The 19,456-nt window shown below is 32.6% G+C and overlaps 6 protein-coding genes across 6 annotated transcripts; 2 read left to right on the top strand and 4 right to left on the bottom strand.

Annotated features, from left to right (window-relative positions):
• Position 1: 1 nt before the first annotated feature.
• LOC128397120 (uncharacterized) lies at positions 2–1,906 on the bottom strand. The gene is made up of 3 exons (XM_053357799.1): positions 1,145–1,906; positions 589–1,071; positions 2–509 (listed from the first exon to the last, which is right to left on the bottom strand). Exons 1-3 carry the CDS (start codon positions 1,245–1,247, stop codon positions 133–135), a joined length of 963 nt encoding a protein of 320 aa, XP_053213774.1. The 5' UTR covers positions 1,248–1,906; the 3' UTR covers positions 2–132.
• Positions 1,907–4,743: 2,837 nt separating this feature from the next.
• Positions 4,744–10,539, bottom strand: LOC128396742 (uncharacterized). The gene is made up of 4 exons (XM_053357348.1): positions 10,371–10,539; positions 5,848–10,273; positions 5,323–5,751; positions 4,744–5,177 (listed from the first exon to the last, which is right to left on the bottom strand). The coding sequence occupies exons 1-4, from the start codon at positions 10,383–10,385 to the stop codon at positions 5,032–5,034; spliced, it is 5,016 nt and encodes a 1,671-aa protein (XP_053213323.1). The 5' UTR covers positions 10,386–10,539; the 3' UTR covers positions 4,744–5,031.
• Positions 10,540–12,483: 1,944 nt separating this feature from the next.
• Positions 12,484–14,466, top strand: LOC128396743 (WAG22 antigen-like). The gene is made up of 3 exons (XM_053357349.1): positions 12,484–12,720; positions 12,856–13,321; positions 13,426–14,466. Exons 1-3 carry the CDS (start codon positions 12,706–12,708, stop codon positions 13,698–13,700), a joined length of 756 nt encoding a protein of 251 aa, XP_053213324.1. The 5' UTR covers positions 12,484–12,705; the 3' UTR covers positions 13,701–14,466.
• A 149-nt stretch (positions 14,467–14,615) lies between these two features.
• Positions 14,616–16,491, top strand: LOC128396993 (centromere/kinetochore protein zw10 homolog). Its single transcript, XM_053357656.1, has 2 exons — positions 14,616–16,118; positions 16,181–16,491. The coding sequence occupies exons 1-2, from the start codon at positions 14,721–14,723 to the stop codon at positions 16,325–16,327; spliced, it is 1,545 nt and encodes a 514-aa protein (XP_053213631.1). The 5' UTR covers positions 14,616–14,720; the 3' UTR covers positions 16,328–16,491.
• Positions 16,420–17,500, bottom strand: LOC128396994 (uncharacterized). Its single transcript, XM_053357657.1, has 4 exons — positions 17,313–17,500; positions 17,075–17,170; positions 16,831–16,953; positions 16,420–16,768 (listed from the first exon to the last, which is right to left on the bottom strand). The coding sequence occupies exons 1-4, from the start codon at positions 17,395–17,397 to the stop codon at positions 16,545–16,547; spliced, it is 528 nt and encodes a 175-aa protein (XP_053213632.1). The 5' UTR covers positions 17,398–17,500; the 3' UTR covers positions 16,420–16,544.
• Positions 17,501–17,948: 448 nt separating this feature from the next.
• LOC128397045 (uncharacterized) lies at positions 17,949–18,849 on the bottom strand. Its single transcript, XM_053357711.1, has 2 exons — positions 18,819–18,849; positions 17,949–18,386 (listed from the first exon to the last, which is right to left on the bottom strand). Exons 1-2 carry the CDS (start codon positions 18,828–18,830, stop codon positions 17,949–17,951), a joined length of 450 nt encoding a protein of 149 aa, XP_053213686.1. The 5' UTR covers positions 18,831–18,849.
• Between the last annotated feature and the right edge of the window lie 607 nt (positions 18,850–19,456).

Here is a 19,456-nt window from a genome sequence, read left to right as displayed (position 1 = left end):
AAGCGGAAAATTTGAAACGTTTTTATCTCGAAATGAAAAAAAAGTTGATTGTAAATGAATTTTTGATTTTTTAATTTCTACTTGTTTTTTTTTGTGGTTTATTTGATTGTTTTCCAGTTTATGGTTTGACATTTATCGTGGATTTGAATCAAGAAATGCTTGTCTAAGCTCGGAAATCGGAGGATTAGTAATGATTCGTCCACTTTGAACTCGTTCAGATAAACGAGTTGGTCGCCATCTAAATTGGTACGAATAAATTTTCGCCATATTAGCTTCGTTAATCTTGATTAACTCACGAATACATCTCAAGTAGAGAGAGAAATTTTCAATCTGTTTCTCCAATTTACGTTTCTCACTGGTGACAATGGCTATCGCTTCATTCAGAGGTAAATCAAGAGTGTTGTTATTCAACGACAAAGTACATTTAATTTCAGGATCAACGAAATCATTATGAGTCTTCAAATTGGCTTTACCGGATTTGGAAGGTAAAAAAATCTGACTCATTGTACCTGTTGAAAGAAAATAATATAATGGTGAAATTAGAAATTTAAATCAACCCAACGATCGAAGCCATTTTTTTACAATTACCTCTAATTGGTTTTTCGAGGATTCGATTGATATAATAAGTGAATCCGTTACTTTGATCTCGTTGGAAAGAAAGGAAAAGTTCAGTCTTACGAACAGCAATTAAGTTCCATTTATCATACTCGTATCTACGAAGTGCACCTAATTGCCAGTAATTAAGGATAACATTTAAATCGCGATGTCGTTGTATGGCCATTCCAAAGTCGTCGTCAAACGAATCCATGTGACTTTTAATATCGGTTATCGGCATAAAGGCATCGAGAAAACGACAAACCCGCTCATCAAATTTATCCTCAGCCATTGAAAGGATCAGAAAACAAATTGTATTGTATTTGGTTTTAACATTTTTCGGATCTTTAACAATCAAATTGTAATAACGCTCAGAATATAATTTCAGGAATGGTGAAGTCTCTTCGGGAATAGTTAACGGGGCGATTTTTGACCTCTTTGATATAAAACGAGATTTCTTTACGTTGGAAGATTTTCCTGAAGAAAAATTAAGGAAACAATTAACAGATTCGATGAGAAAAATAAAAGAAAAATAAAAATAAAAACTTACCAATTTTATCGATCAGTTTCGTTATTGGTTCGAAAACTTTTCGAGACACTGAGTTCTTACTAACTGAAACTTTCGAATCTTCATTTTTATTCTTACCATTCATTCCAATAATTCGATAATTCGTATCAATTAACTGATTTATACGATTTAGTTGATCAATAGAAATCTAATTGTTTTCATTAGAAAGATTTTAAATCTAATTTTCGACAATTAAAGAGCAATTGAAAGGATAATAATAATTTAATGGTTAATGATTGTAATTTGTTTTCTCTTGTAATAATAAGATGTATAAAAATCGGATAGAAAATATAAATTAAATGTAACAACTTAAGTTAAAAAATTTGTAACAATCTGATCAGTGACTTAAATAAACAGATGAATTAATGTATAAATCAATTGTAACAATTAAACAACGAGAAGAAAAATAATTAAAGGGTTTGAGGATCAAAAAGAAATTAAGAGTAGCAATATAAGGTGTGACAATTGGTTTCCTCATTAGATTAACTAATTGTGATCCATTGAATATTAAACTAGTGAAAACAACACGATCATCAATCAATGAACCAAAATTGATCACATAAGCTGAAGTTTTCTGAGTCGTGATGATTGGGTGACAATCAATTGTCGAGCCAACAATTCCTGGTAAATTCAATACAGTTTGGAAACCTCTAATTACTATTGGAGTTAATTCAATGTATTTGGTTAATTGTGAGTAAATTGGACTGTTTGATGAAATAGTTTCATTTAAAGAGACTGATGAGAAGTGAGACTCACCCAGTTGAGACGACCGTTTCTTGGACAATGGTTAAGTAGTTGTACTTTCATGCTCGTTTAAACTTCCATCGCTACCTATGGTTCTGTCTTTTAGCTTGGGCGGCATTACTTCAACTTGAGTGAGTTTGATTTTGGTTGGTTTTCCTTCATGAGCATAACCGTAAGTGTCAGTATTTAAATATTTACAACAGCAGTGAGAAGCTTAAGCGTCAGTGACTGATCAATTGATACAATCAATTTCTACCTAAGATGAGCAAATGATTTAAATAAAAGTACGAACTCAATTTTCACGATTGTACAAAAAGTTGTATTCGGACAAATGACCAACGATTTGTTTCTTGATTAATTAATTTTCTCGTTTTTTCATTCAATTAAACCAAAAACCCGTTGATGAGCAGTGGCCTCCCAAAGTCGGAAAAGTGGTACATTTCGATGCGAAAATTTTTTCTAGAAATTTTTCTGGCCATTTAAAAGTGCAAAATTTTGGAGACAAACTGAGCTAATCAGCTTTTTGATCAGACTTTTCGTTCAGGAACAATCGATATTTAAAGGTAGGGATTGATCCCAATGCCTTTCATAGGAAATTTTTGGACTTTTTTTGATTGTCTTTAAATTAAGTCCTACTAAATAGCCGATGCCAAAAATGGTAGTGAAATCCCTTGTAATCAACCTGATTGCTCGCTAATTTTTGATAAATACAACCACCTAACCATCAACAAATGTCATCTGTGATAAAGTTTTCGTCAAAAAATATAACCTTAAAGATCACATTAAGGCTCATAAATTCAACTGCGAAATCGAGGGATGTATCACATCTTCCGTTCGTAAATGTAAATTGAAGGAGAACTTGATACAAATCACATTCTGCCGAAAGAAAGTTACAATTCCCTCAATTGTGGTACTAAATTTGACGACCAATTAATACTCGCTCAACAAGTGTCAGAAAAACTCGACTCAGAGGTAGTGACTTTTATCCGAGAAAGTGATCTTCCCGTATCGTAAAAGTTTGGCTCAAGACTTGTCTGGTTTTGAGGCCAATGAGAAGTGTGTTTCGATTTGAGTAAAATACTGAGAAAATCTCATTACAAATATTCATTGTTCAGTTCAATTAAACTGTTGTCAACTTCCATCTATTAATAATTCGTTCAACTGATTGTTCTAAAAACTGTTAAATTATTAAATCCGCTGATCTGTGATTTCTAACTAAAAGCTGTTCAGGTCCAGTGTCAAACTTTTTTGGTCATCTTTCCCATGCTTATCAAGTGCTTATATAATCTTTTCCTCGATCATAAACACGATCAAGTATTTTGGCCACTCTCGAAGAAAACTAAAACTAAAACTAAAACTAAAATGTCATTTGGTGGATTATCGTAACTCGTTGATAAATTAAATGAATCACAAGATGAGGTTAATCTTTATCGTCAACTTAAAATGAAAATGTTTCTCAACCAACAGAAGCCACTATTTCCATCTCCGTGTTTATCATCATTTGAGAGTTCATCTTGTGAGGAATCATATTCTTATGAAACTAGTTCACTTGCAGGATCATCAGCACTTTCTGAAACTTATGAATCATCTTCTTGTCTATCATCTTTGTCTTCGCCATCGTGTTTATCGTCATCCGAGAAAAAGACTTATCAATGTCAATTTTGCTCCAAGGTATTTGGTCAGATGTAAAATCAGAAGTCAAAGAAATTCATTGGTCTGGAATTAATGCTTATTGTTTGCATTCGAAAGATAAATTAACCTCATGATAAACTTATTTAATGACTAACGAGAGAGGTTCTTTTGACTTCAGAGCTTTCGTTTGATACCAAGATCAGCTATATTAGTGATTTAATTCTTCCTAGAGAAAGATGTTAGTGTTTATTCTGGTATCTTTGGCAAACTATTACTAAGATACAATAATTGGGATCCGTCAGAGATCAAAGGTTTGCGAGTAACCGATTATTCGATTGACTGCTACAGAGTTGACTTCTAATGAAAACACGCAATGAGATGGCAAAGAATGATGAACTAACGATAAGATTCCGCGAAGGGATCTATCGGGCCATGGACATGGATGGTCTTCATTCTGAAAGTTTAATATCCATCTCGAATCTATAGATTGAGCTAAACAGATTGAAAAACTGTGAAGGGTTTAAACACCACATCTACTTTGAATTGAAAAGTCTGGAGAATATCTCAAAACCGATTAAAAAATTGATCAAAGATGAACAGATTAACAAAGGTTATTGTCTAGCCACTCGTCTTTCCCTCTCCATTAATTAGCCAAGTTAACGATAGAGACAAGCTCATAAAGCAACTGTAGGCAGTTGTCCCTAGCCATTGAAAGGATCAGAAAACAAATTGTATTGTATTTGGTTTTAACATTTTTCGGATCTTTAACAATCAAATTGTAATAACGCTCAGAATATAATTTCAGGAATGGTGAAGTCTCTTCGGGAATAGTTAACGGGGCGATTTTTGACCTCTTTGATATAAAACGAGATTTCTTTACGTTGGAAGATTTTCCTGAAGAAAAATTAAGGAAACAATTAACAGATTCGATGAGAAAATAAAAGAAAAATAAAAATAAAAACTTACCAATTTTATCGATCAGTTTCGTTATTGGTTCGAAAACTTTTCGAGACACCGAGTTCTTACTAACTGAAACTTTCGAATCTTCATTTTTATTCTTACCATTCATTCCAATAATTCGATAATTCGTATCAATTAACTGATTTATACGATTTAGTTGATCAATAGAAATCTAATTGTTTTCATTAGAAAGATTTTAAATCTAATTTTCGACAATTAAAGAGCAATTGAAAGGATAATAATAATTTAATGGTTAATGATTGTAATTTGTTTTCTCTTGTAATAATAAGATGTATAAAAATCGGATAGAAAATATAAATTAAATGTAACAATTTAAGTTAAAAAATTTGTAACAATCTGATCAGTGACTTAAATAAACAGATGAATTAATATATAAATCAATTGTAACAATTAAACAACGAGAAGAAAAATAATTAAAGGGTTTGAGGATTAAAAAGAAATTAAATTTTCTTTCTAGAAAAATTGATTAACATATTGATTAGAATCACATACACACACACAATTTAAGTTAATTAAATGATCGCTTTCATTATAAAAGATCCAATTCTAGAAGACAATTGGGCAACAATTAGATAGATATTTGAATTAATTGTAATAAATTTAAAAGACTGTCCTTCGGTTAATGATTGTGACCAAATCCTCGTGAAACCAGCATTTCCTGTAATTGTTGTTGTGTTTAAGAAAAAAACAACAATTAAGAGAAAGAAACAAAAAAATATTGATGATTTTAGTTAACTAATTATAAAAAGTTTCCACTAATCACAAGGTAATTTAAATATATAGATAATTAGTTTCGTTGTTACCTTTTTGCTGCCAAATTGTTAAAGCTGATGAATTAAGTGCAGCCAACAATTGAATTGATCGTGAAGGTGATGGAACTGTAATTACTTTTAAATCAATTGCATGTTCAAAATTAATTGAATGGAAATGTTTAAATTGACAGTAGGGCCATTTCTTGAAGATTGATTGATAAACATGAATCGCTTTGTCCGTTAATCGGTCAACCTTTGCCTTAGATTCACTGAAGACAAGGTAAGAGTGACCATTGAATTCATAATAAACAACATTTGAAGCTTCAAAGTGTTTAAATCTCTGAATTAATTTAAATTGATTATCGATCCAATGTAACAATAAACTGGAACTATCTTCAGATTCACAATCACTGTCTGAGCTTCGAGCAACAGCCAAATAAATTTCTTTCATCATGATGAATAATGAAATTTTTCGAGCACCTAATTAGTTACAATTAAGAGAAGGAGAGAGAAAAAAATATTTACAAATTAGTTGAATGAAAATGTTGCTTTTTAAATTATCAAAATTCAACTTACTTGGTGTAACATTTAGAGTACTAATTAACCTGATCATTGGCTGACCATTTACAATGTCCACGGTAAATGTTTCGATGACCCCTCGAACCGATGATAAAGCGCAAATAAATTGACCTTTACCACCGATTGATAATATCTTTAAATCATCATATGCTCGACCGGTAAGATGACCAATGGTTTGTTGTAGGTCACTATTGACCAGAATCGTTGGAGTTGTTGAATTTGGTGAAGCTTGATATAGATTGTAATTAAATTGATCCAATCTCAAATGATGAGTAGCAATATAAGGTGTGACAATTGGTTTCCTCATTAGATTAACTAATTGTGATCCATTGAATATTAAACTAGTGAAAACAACACGATCATCAATCAATGAACCAAAATTGATCACATAAGCTGAAGTTTTCTGAGTCGTGATGATTGGGTGACAATCAATTGTCGAGCCAACAATTCCTGGTAAATTCAATACAGTTTGGAAACCTCTAATTACTATTGGAGTTAATTCAATGTATTTGGTTAATTGTGAGTAAATTGGACTGTTTGATGAAATGGTTTCATTTAAAACGTTCAATCGGGAGGCCACTTGATTCCAACGATTAGAGTGTAATCTTTGGGTTGATTGTAAATCATTGAACATGGAATTGACTTGATCCATTGATTTCAAAGCAATTCGATCAAATTGTAATGGAACGTTAATTGTTTGAGGAACATGTTTCTTCAATGAGTAAGCTGCTAATTCCTTGATGGAGACATTTTTAATTCTACCATCAACAATTAAATCATCTCTCACTGTTAGTGAAGGTCCATTGAAGGTCCATTCAGCAGGTATCTTGATTAACGATCTGGTTGGCTGATTTGTAGCAATTAAAGATGAAGCTGGAATATCATCAATGATTGATACGAATAGTCCAGAGTTCATGATCATTTTACCAGCAAATTTAACGCCGGTGGTGATGTTTTGAGTCGCCTGTGGGTGGATTATCCTTCGTAAGCGGTCAGTCCAATCGATTCCGTTCAGAGTTGACTGGACATGGACATCGGACATGAAATGGGCTCGTTTGAATGATTTGTGCCCAGTGATTAACTGGTAAGGTTGAAAGTAATCATTCAACCAAATTATGTCTCGTTGCAGATTTAAATTGTTGACTTTACCCATAATTTGGATTGGATATTTACTACGGATGATAACTGGATCAGTGAATTCAATTGTAGCCGTGGCCATGGTTGATGATCGTTTAAATTGTTGCTCTTGATTAGTTAAAAGATTTCTAATATTAATACCATTAACATTGGAATAGAAATTGCTTCTTAATCGGTCACAATTAATGTTATCTCTGATTGTGGTCATCGAGGTAAATTCAATTGGACTAACGATTAGTAATCCTTTATTTGGATGAATTAAGACAATATTGTGTAAGAAATCACTTAATTGTTGACCATTAAGTCGTTTGACATTGAGATTCCCAAAGATCGTCATTGACCTCAATGTCTTAACTCCGGTCATTTTTTCAATGGTTGACAAAGTGTCCAAAGATCGTGTTAACCAACCAAAATCAACCGAGTTAATTGTTCCAGAGACATTTAAATTTTGTCTTAAATTTACTGGTGATTTGAAAATAACATCGCCATGGATTATTGCTGCTCTTTGATTCAGTTGATTTTTTATTCTATTAACAACTCGTTCTATGCGTAGGTTATTCAATAAACCGTTAAGGTAAACTTGACCATTGACAATTAGATCACCAATTGTAACTGGAACCATAAATTGTGGAGGTTTAAGTTTGGACCACAATTTATCAAAAGCTTTTCCATTTATAAAATTAACGTGAATCTTTGAAGCAATTAGTCCAGCGTAAAAGGATTGTGAGCTAATCATAGTATATTGACTTTTCTGATTGTTATTTTGAAGATCAGTCAGTGGGGTGGAAAAATCGATTCCATTCAATTTTCCGTTCATCTGGACATTACCTTGAATTACGAGGCTGGAGAGACGAAGATTTTGTTTGATTGTGTAATTAGAACGACGGAAAAGTGGACCTTTCTGAATTCCATGTAAAACACCTCGAGAAGATCGAGATTTTATATTCGATCCAAATGAGACTTGATAAAGGAACCGTTTTCGATTCGAAATGACCTGATCACCATGTTTGAGAAGTAAATTACGAAGAGATTGGACAAGTAAACGATTTCGAATCCTCCAATCACCAGAATTAGGAACTAATTTGTTTACTCGACAATTTCTTAGGATCAAACGATCGAAGCCAACATTTGATCGTTTTCTTTGATCCAATGAATTTCTCATGACTCGATTCACATCTCGATTGTTGAAACTTCGACCAATTAATAGTTTCGTTGCCAAAATCGGCCCAGCAAAGTTCATATTAGTTAATGTCAAAGAACCACGAATATGTTGTTTCTGTCCACTAAACACTAATTGTCGAGGAGATAAATTGTTGATTCGATATCCTTTCAAAGGATCAACTTGTAACGAACCAATTCCCATGTTTTCAATGAAAATATCTCCATTAATTGTTCCTTCGTGTACCAAACTGATCCGTTTATAGATCAAATCAAGGATTGGATTACTTTTCCCAGTTGATTTCCAGATTAAATTGTTAATTGTGAGATGATTAACAAACCGAAGTGGTGAGACTATGGCGGTTAATGATGAGGCAAAATCTTTCATCGGGAATCTGTTGATTTCTCTAATTGCTATTGATGGAACTTGAATTGTGTTGATAAATGTTTTAATTCCAGTAATTTGGATAATATTACGATCGTAACGATGAACCAGATCGTTTAATAATCCATTCAATTGGATTCCGTTGATTGTTGATGTAACTTGAAGATCACCTTTAACAATTACATTTCCATTTGGATTATTACGAATCTTTTTCATGACCGGACTTCGTCCAAATGTCCAATCGATCAGATCAACCATTCGATGTTTACCAATGTAATCACGGGGAACAACATCTCTGTTAAATGTTATCGAATCTGTGAAAATTATGTTCGAATTGATTGTTTCGTTTCCATTGAGTGTAACGAAACTATCTGGATATCGAAGTCCATTAATTAGGCCATCGATTTCCGCTCCACGGGTAATTTTCAGGTTCGAAAAGTTAATTGGAGTTGGAATAGACTGAGGGCTATTAGCGAGTAGAAAATCATCTGGGAATCGTTGATTGTTCAAATTGTTGAAACTGAAATCATGAGCTTGTAATGAATTTGAATCAACAATTAACTTGGGAACCTGAATTGGTAAATCGGTTCGTAGTAATCGGACCACACGATTAAAGTTGATATCATTTAGTTGACCTTTTAACTGGACATTAGGTACTCGAAATGATCGCATCCTAATTGGACTTGGAACAATTTGATCAGAATTGTAGGTTAATACTGATAATCGGAAGGTCTGTAGATGAACATTTGAAATCTTCTCAACATTTAATTGTCGGTCGATATAAATATTGGATTTGAAATTCAATGGGGACGAAATTGTCACTGGAGTTTTACTATTGATGAAAATAAGATCATCCAATTGACTTGATAATTGAGTTGAAATTAAATCACTAGACAAAGATCGTATTCTAAGAGGACTTTTGATTTGGAATCGAGTTAATCCTTTGAAAACAACATCACGAACTAGATTAAGACCATTAGTTGATTTAGTTACTGCCTTTCTCACCGATGACCTTTTGGTTAAGTGAATTGGTCCAGTGATTTGATAACGAGAGTTGTGTTGACGATAAACCAAATCATCCAACAATTGAGATGGATCAACATTAAGAGCATCAGTTGATCTACTAATCAATTTAATTCCACCACCAGAAGCATTTATGTTGAAATTAACATCGCCATTAATGTGACCACCTCTGTTTTTAAATACGATCACTGATTTTTTATTGTTGATCCGGTTAATCATTGACCTTAGATATTGAGTCTGATTGAATAGCCTTTCATCATATGAGGTAATCGGTAAATTGGTGAGTCCAATTCCTGATGATTCGCTTAGTGTTTTGTACCGGGTTGGTAAGGTTGTTTCTAAATTGTCAATCAATTGTCTTTGAGTGATCTTTGATCCTGATTTAACAGCAAAGGTCTTGCGATGATTAAACTCGGCAAAAGCTTTCCTTTGATCCAAAGCTTGATTAGTTAATGATATCGATCGCATTTCTATTAATAGCCTGATACTTTTCAACAATTCTTGATCACTTTCCTTCAACTTCATGGGATTATCCATAATTCTGGATGAAGATTCCTTCCCTTTGTTTAATTGTTCATTGAAATGAGATGATTGTTGCGGCCCAACGCCGTCCGTTTGATCAACATGTTGCTGGACAATTTGCGAATTTTGATCAACCGAAAAGACTGAATCAAATTTCCACGATGCCAATAACACCACAATTAAAAATCTCCATGATGACTGTAAATCAATTTATATAATTTAAAGAAAATATAACAACAATTAAGATCAAGAGTCACTGAAAACAAATGAAATTCAAATGTAAACAAATACTAACCTTAAGTATCATCATGGTTTCGATTAATTAATTAAGATGAACGGATAGAAATTAATAATATGATTATTAAATTGCTGACTAGAAACACTTATTAGGTAAATTGTGACTCAATTGATTAAATTAACAAAGAAATTAAATCATCTAAAGAGTTACTCTTGACTCTCTAAGGTCAAATGATAAACGTTTCCAATGGTTTTTAACATGTGATTGGAAATTAAATTTCAATTGGTTGATCGTTTTAATCATTACAATTAATTTTCGATCACTTTAGTTTCTCAACAATCAAATATCGACCATTAGTATTATACATTTTGATAGACTTTCCATCAATATCGATGTTTACATTGATTTAGTTGTGATCAATTTTCTTCTTTTACAATTAGTTTTGATTTACTATTTTCATCTTAATTATTATTGTTTTGTCCTTTAAATCAATTGAATTTACGTTCGTTAAATGATCGCGAAAGTGTTAAATTAATTTCGTCATATGAATTGAGCGAAAATTAACATTTCCGTAAATTAGTTGAAACGGAAAGACGTACAAACGTTAATTTAAATAATTAAATAGCTAATTGTCATCTAAATCTAATCCTTGATCAGGTTAATTGCACCTTGAACCAAATAGGTTTAAGTTAATCAGCCAAACATTTGAGGAGCAAATTTGATATAATTTTATAATGTTAAATTGATTTAACATTTTGATTTTTTGTTTGTTGATTTAATTTTACATGGATTAATTTAAATCAAGTTAATTTAGGAGGGAAAAATGATGCAATCAACTAAGATTCAGTTAATCTGAAAGGAAGTTAATTGTTTACAATCAATGTCACTCGATCATTGCCTTTATCACATGAAAGTATCTGATTAACCTTGATTTTGATTTGTGACGATTCATCGATTGGTTAAAGATCAATTAACTAGAGTTCAATTCACTAGTTTAATTTTAAGTAATCGCAATCAGTTGTTCAACCATTTAAATTGTCTCTTCATCAGGTAAACACAAATTTTCAATCCATCAAAGCGTTTAGTTGATTGTTGGTTATATCACTTTTCTTCATTCAATTACAACGTTAATCTCAGCGATGTTTGTTAATTGTTACTTTACATCATTAAGCTTCATTAATTGCTCTAAATGATTAAATTGTAAATCAAGTTGTTGATGAAAAATTGAAAGAGCAAAAAAAAACTCCAGAGACAAAATTTTCATTTGATTAAGGATTAGAAAATTATTGATGCATGTAGCCTATTAGCTTAATTGCTGGAAATTTAGTTTGGTGGATAATTTGTCCTCGATGGGTTTCCCTGTGACAATCTATTGAACATGGAATTAAATTTAATTGTTTTGTTGTCTTTTTCTAACCAAAAGTTTCCTTCGTTTCCTTGGGTCGATTTTCGAGTGTTGTGACAGAAAAAAAGAGTTACAGGATTTTCCATGCTAAAGAGAAAATATAATATTTAAATTTGGAACAAAAAATTAGCAAAAATTTTGACCTTAGATTTCAGGGTTACTGATCATAGAGATCAAATTATGAAAGAGAAACAATTTAAATCACTTACATTGATTTTGTAGAATAAAACAAAGCCATAAGAAAATAATTAGATTTGGATGATCCCAATTGTTGGTGAAATGGTTATCAAAAGTGATCGATTTTTACAGTTAAAGATTACAAATTAATTGTTCCATTTGCAATATTATCCAAAAGTCAGTTATCGTTTCTTCATCTTATTTTTATCTCTTCCTCTTTCGTGGGTATTGAGCTAATCCGAGGTAATCCAGAAGCTTAATAGTCGCTTAAGCTATTGAGGAATAGGTATTTCCAAAAATCAACTAGTTACCTTAATTTGTTGATTACAGCGGATTTATGGTTCCATGACGCTGACAACGATGATAACGACACAACATCCAAAAAACACCAATTGTTACGGTGCTACAAACAAGGGGAAGGCTTATATTGTAATCTAAGGATTGGAACAATAATGAAAAAAAGGTTGGTTAAGTCAAACAATTTAGGTGTGATTTCACTTTCTCTTCCAATAACTTACCCTAACCAGAAGAATCAGAATTTTGTAGAAATAGAGACAAGGTCAATAGGCATGGAATTATAGCCAAGGGCGAATCGGGCAAAGTATTTAAGTGAATGTGAATTCATTTCAAAGATCAGTTCAGTTGCAAGTGTCCAAAGAGACTAAGAGAAAATCAACAAAAGTTGTAAACAAGGAGATTAAACAACTAAATTTACCTTAATTTTTCTGTTCCAATTTAAACTGTTCAATTGATTATTTTCCATTTGTGTTTTTCTTCAAGTGTTTAATTGATCACAAAATAAAATCAACGATGAACAAACAATTGGTAATTTTGTTTTTCTAAAAAGAAGAAAAAATGTTCTCTCTTTTCTGATTGGTTGACATTTTCTTTTCTTTTCTCTCCAATTATTGTGATGACCGATTGGTAATCTTTTTATTTTGTTCTTTTCTTTTTCATTAGTTGTTCGTTTTGTTTGCCACTTCTGTTCTCTTGTGTTGCCAATATGTTCGAGCCGAGGAAGAATTTGAAGACAACGAAGAATCTTTCGATTCTGATGATACTGTTCTCGAAAGAGAGAGACGAGACATTTCCGCTGATTTAGAAGGAGCCGAATCGGGAATCGGTGGTGCCGGTGGTGCAGGTCTCGCTGGCTTCAAGAAAGGTGCCGCTGGTAGTGGTGCTGCTGGATTCAAGGCTGGAAAGGCTGGAAAAGCTGCTTATGCTGCTGGTGCCAAAGGTGCCAAAGGTGGTGCTGCCTATGGAGCTGCTGGTGCCGCTGGTGGAAAGAAAGGAGCTGCAGTGAAAAAAGGATTCGCTGCTGGTGCTTTCGGTAAGAAATTCGGAAAGAAAGGAGGATTCGTCAAAGCCGGAGGTGCAGGTTACAACAAGAAAATCGGAGTCATCAAGAAGTTCGGTGTTAGCCAAGGTAAGTTTCATTTTCTTCATTAATTTATGATTTATTGTGAATCACAACTTGTGATCAAGTCGTTGGGATGAACTGATTAATAATTGTTGCGATTGTTTTTACAGGTTTCAAATTCGGAAAGGCCGCTGGTTATGGTGCTGCTGGTGGTGCTGTTGGTGGTAAAGCAGTTAAGGCTGGTTTCGCTGGAGCTGCTGGTGCCGCTGGTTTCAAGAAAGGTGCTGCTGGTGGTAAGAAAGGATTCGCCGCTGGTGCCGCTGGATCAGCCGGTGGTAAGGCTGGTGCTGCAGGAGCTGCAGGTTTCAAGAAGGCCGCTGGAGCTGCTGGAGCAGCCGGAGTTAAGAAAGGCTTCGGAGCTGGTGGTCTTGGATTCGGTCGATAAACTATCCCCCTCATTTAATCACATCGCCCTGACTATTAAGTTTCTTTTAATATTATCAACAATTTATGGTTGATCATTAATAAGGAACAAAAAATGTTGATCAAAATCAAACTCAAATGAAGGTAAAAGTAATTCAAACTTTTCTTCCTTCATCATAATCATCATCATCAACCTTTAGAATTAGAATTAAGTTGAACGAGAAACAAAAAAACGACAAAATTAGAAAAAGTTTCGCCATAAAAATATCAACAATTTAGGATCAACAGCAACAATTTAACTCTAACAATAATTCAAATCCAATAACAACAGATTCATTATTTTTGTACATCCGCTTTCAATTGATCTGATGAATGTAAATTAATTTACTTTTTTACTTTCTAAAGTCTCATTAACGTATCTTAATCTTATTTCCATAATAATACAAATTCCCGGTTCTGTTAATTGTGATAACCTTTTCCGGTTTCCCGATCTCTTTCATTTCTCTCTCTCTCTTTCTCCCAATTCAAATTTCGAAACAATTATAATTAACCAACAGGTTTCACGGTTCCATGAATTGTCTTAATAGGCCTTCTCATTTTCTCTCAAGGATAAATCATATCAATTACCATAAATATGATCAGTTAATCAACTAAATTGTGAAAATTGTACAATCGATTTAAATTTTGTCTCTTCAAATTGAACGAAACGGATTCTTGTTTTCTATTGGAATTGTATAGACTTTTTACTTCTTCTCAATTAATAAACAATTTTCTAATATTTAATTAAACTTTTCCATAAATTTACTTATTCAAAATTCGGAAAAACAATTAAATTTAATTTAGTTCGTTCCAAGAATTGAATCAACCGCCCAAACGAATTCTAACCAATCCTGTTAACCGAATTGAGAAAAAAAAGAAAAACATTTCAATTGGTAAACAGAATTAAATTGTTGTCGTTTTGGTTTTGGTTTGTTTTCTATTTTGTTTTTACTTTTTTAATTAATTGTTTTATATTTTGATGAATTAATTGTTTATTCTAATTATGGAGATTCTGGTTAAATGGTTAAATAGTGGTGAGCTTAATTCTAAACTTTCTATTGATCAACTTATCGGTGAATTGAGTAAAGAGATTGAAACAATTGAATCATCTATAAGAGAGAAGTTAAATGTTCGTGATGAAGAGCAATTTAGAGATTATTTCTCAGTGATAAATAAATTTATTGGTCAAATGAATGTATCACTTGATCAAGCGAATGGACAATTAAAAGCTTTCGAAGGTGATACTGGTGTAAAAATCAGAGAATTGAGAGATGTTCTCCTTCAAAGGAATAAACAACTTCAAGAAGCTGCTTCTAAATTAACACCAATCGATGGAGATAATGAAGATGTTGATGTTGTCAGCAAAGGAAAAGAAGGTGGTGATGATTATCTTGGTGATAGTGATTATAATCAAGGAATCGACGTCTCAAATCATTCACCTTCACCTCTTAGAATACAAAATCCTGTTGATGAAGAGGAAACTCGCCAGTTAAGATTAACCGAGCAATTGGTTGGAGATGATTTTGTAAAAGCTCGAACACTAATTAATTCTGATCTCTTTCCTGTGATTCAAGTTGGTGATGACATTTCACAAGTTATTCCTTCAAATAGTCCAACAATTAATCAAAGTCTCTTCTCTTTTCCAATCTGTTCTGTCAGTCAAAGTATATTTGATTTAAATAAATTACTTGAACAGATGATGAAAAAAGCAAGAGATTATTCAGACCACGAGGAACGATATTTGGCCTATCAAGCAACTCGAAGTGTCCTCGAGCTTTATTTAGTTAGTCAAAGTGTTCATCAAACCAAAATCAATGATCTACCAAAATATACGGCAATTTTTCACAACAATTGTCTTTGGATTGCTCACCAATTAACAATTCTTCCAATGGTTTATGGATTATGGGATCGGGATAATTTCACTGTTACATTTGTTGATTTAATTCCTGCCCTCAAAGAAACGGCTCAAGATGCAATTATCGATACAATGAAAAAACAGAAGCAAATTTTGACTGATTTCTTCGATGAATCTGAAGTTCGTGAATCATTAAAAGCCGCTTCTTGTGAAGATTCAACTGGTAACCGAACTTTAATCCCGTTCTCCAAATCACTTAGAAAAGGACTTACTCATATTAAATCAATTAAAAGCCTTTGGATTGATTGTCTTCCATCTTCAGTGTGTAATAAGCTTATTGGAACTTTGGTTAACTGTCTAATTGCTGTGACAATTAACGCCATTTTAACACTAGAAGATATTCCCGCTGATACCGCTACCAGATTAGGTGACATATTAGATGGAATCACTAAAGAAATTGACCAATTAATGAAAGATTTTACTCTTCCCTATGGACAAATTTTACCGAAATGGCTTCAATTTCAAGAGATTAAAATTGTTCTCCAGGTAAATTGAATATACTTCCTATTCTCTCTCTCTAATTAATCACATCTCGTTTCATTTCTTAGGCCAGTCTTGCCGATATTGTTGATAGATGGTCAGAAGGAAATGGACCTTTAGCCGTCGCTTTTACCCCGGAAGAAGTTAAGAGTTTAATTAGATCGCTTTTCCAAAACACAGATCGTCGATCAGCTGCTTTGACCAGAATTAGATGATTTCTTTTCTGTGAAATAAAGTTCAGCGGTTTCAATACATTTTTTTTGGATATTATTGTTAATATTTAGATTCCGTGACAACGAGTGAACAATTTATTTTGGTTAATTTTATTCAATTTAAACATATTCTATAATATAATAATAATAAACAGCGAAAAAATCAATTAATAGTTGTTCTGTTTAGTAGTGGAGTTGATTAACACAATTCGAAATGCGATTATTGTCGACGACCCCAATCTTGTGGCAAATATTCTACATCAGGTCGGTAGGTACGAAGATTACCGAATCCATCCCCAGCACGATCTATATTAAGAGTCATTCTAAGAGGCCATCCTCCGTTTCTGTTCATATGTCCATATTTAGCGATTATGATGGACAGTGCAAGTACGAATGTAGATCCAAAGCGATGTCCCCAAGGGTAATTTTTATTGAACAATTGACCTAAAGAGAAAGGATTAGCAATTAAATCAAGTTGAATGTCATTCTCGATCAATCAAACTTACGAAGACCGGCTGATACCGCAGCGAAAACCGCACAGGCTGGAAGATAATTCCAGTGCTGATCGACGTTCCCACGAGCTCTTGCAACTGTGTATGCTGTTAACATCCCAGCATTTGCGGCAGTGACTAATTAATTTAAGAAATAAAAGAACAAATTAGTCGCTTGAGTTGAAAACTACAATTAAACAAGTAAAATACTTAGATAATTAATCTAATGATGGATAGATAATCTTTCAAATCAACTAACCAGTTGGTATGAAGGTATTAGCATAGATGTACAAGAAAGCTCTTCCTGACGGAGGAAGGAAATGCCCAAAAGTAGTGGCGGCTGCTGACGCGGTACCTAAGAGATGAAGAAAATAAATTCATTAAAGGTGAAGTTAATTAGTAAAATATAATTGATCATAATGAAAATATCACTGAAAAGGTCAAACCAATAACATGTCATGAAAGATGAAATTATGTAAACAAATGAACCAACTCACTGTAAACTGTGGCCACTTTAGTTACTGCCCATAACTTTTTATCGAGATCCTTGTAATCAGGAGTATCCCAGATATGGTAAGGCATAATTAACTAATTAAAATGGAAAATAATAAACTGAATGACAATTAACAGACAATAAGAATTGTTGTTTACAATCAGGTAACATGAAAAAATGAACAAAATTTTCGACAATTCCCCTCAACAGGTGGCGCTGAACAGAAAATGATTCGATCGGATCCAAGAAATATCGACTTCAAATATCATGAACAATCGGGTGAAAGTTGAGCATCACCCAATCTAGCAATTTTGTTTTCTCTCATGTTACCTGTTTATCTTGTTGGCCATGTTACCATAATTCCCATCAACAGGTAGTACAGGTAAGGCGATACAAGTGTATGTCAGCTCACTTTTCTTGCTCTAAGCCAACATCTGGTTCGTCAAGACTAATCATCAGCTCAAATTTTTCACGTTAAACTAATTAACTTAATTATGATCTTATTAAAATTGAGCTAAATTAATTCTAATCATAGTCAATACAATCGACAATCAATGAAAAGTTATTTTTTAAATTTGTAAGTTATTTCCATATTGAGCTGCAGTTGATTTTTTGTACATCGTTTTATAATTGAATTCAGTTAAATGGTCTCGATTAGGTCATTTGATGATGTTGGTAATGTTCTTTGACCTCCATTTCTTTCAATATTTTGCGTATGAACATTTGGATTCTTTGGGTTGACAAAATTTTTTGAATGGTTAACCCAATCATGATTATAATCATATTTGTTTAAGTTTTGATAGCATTTCCAACCATCAGAATAAACTGTTGTCCCAGGTCGAATGTACTTATCGATTACATTGAAAAGTGTTAATTGATCTCTTGATTCAACTATTTCAGCAAACCCAGTTTTTGATTCTCTTTCAATGCCACCGAATACCCAAACTTGCTCTGATTGATCTGACGACAAACGTCCAACATTATATTTACGTTTATATACCATAGTCTCATCTATTTCGACTATTTTACCTGGTCCACCAATTTGTTTTCTATCTTTATTCATAACTGAATAACAAACCTAATTATAATATTTAATTATAAAATAAAAGAAACAATTAGAACACAATTAACAAACTATTTCTTCGACATCTTCGAACTATCGATATATCGATAATCGAAAATTTCGAACACATTTTTCTAGGTAATCAAAAGGTCGAAAAAAATTTAATTAACATATTTCGAATCAGCAAAACGAGCTCTTTCCAATGATGTATTGGTTATAATGATTAATCATTAAATTAGTGATAAAGTTCAGCTACTCGGAAATCGAGAGATTTACAAAAAAACGAGAAAAAACCAATTGTTTCTATTTGTAACTTTTTTCATTCTTGTCCGATTTTTTCATGAATAATATCATCAGATTGCAAATTTTTTGCTTAGAAATAATCGATCAAAATAAACAATAATAAAGAAAAGTAAACAATACGAAAGTATTTATGAATTTACTTACCATTCGAAGCATCTTATAGTGAAGAGCTACAATTTTTCGCTTGAGTTGAGTCTTCGATGTTTGTAATATTGATTTGTTATCACGAACGAAAATTATCTTCCAGAAATTTTATAATTGATAACTGAGTTATCAAAAATTTCCTGATCCAATTCATTGATTTTGGCATTTCTACACAAACTTTTACCAAGAGATGAATTTCTCATTTTTCTGAGCACCATTAAACCATCAATCAATTTCCAAACACTTTTTGGTTCCTCGTTGGGAATTAAACACAATCAATACATATTGTAATCCAGGAATTATTTCATTTGGACTTAATAACCGAATCAAAATTATCTAAACCTAATTTACATTTAGCCATTTTGTTAAAGATGAAACAATCACAGTCAAATTTTATCAAATGATTAAATCTAGTTTGTGATTTTGTGCTTAAGTTCAAATTTTTGTCCATACATTAATTAAGATCATAATTAAGTTAATTTAGTTTAACATGAAAATTTAAGCTGATGATTAGTCTTGAGCCGAACCAGATGTTGTCTTGAGCAAGAAAAGTGAGCTGACATACACTTGTTCCTTAACAGTAGTACACATCGAGTGATGCTCTAGATGTGTCCGTAAGTGCAACTTTCATCTGATTG

This window comes from Panonychus citri, unplaced genomic scaffold, assembly GCF_014898815.1.
Source record: "Panonychus citri isolate SS breed McGregor unplaced genomic scaffold, ASM1489881v1 Contig00028, whole genome shotgun sequence".
Taxonomy (NCBI): domain Eukaryota; kingdom Metazoa; phylum Arthropoda; class Arachnida; order Trombidiformes; family Tetranychidae; genus Panonychus; species Panonychus citri.
Note: the sequence above shows the minus strand (reverse complement) of the source record. Positions and strands in the feature narration are given on the sequence as shown.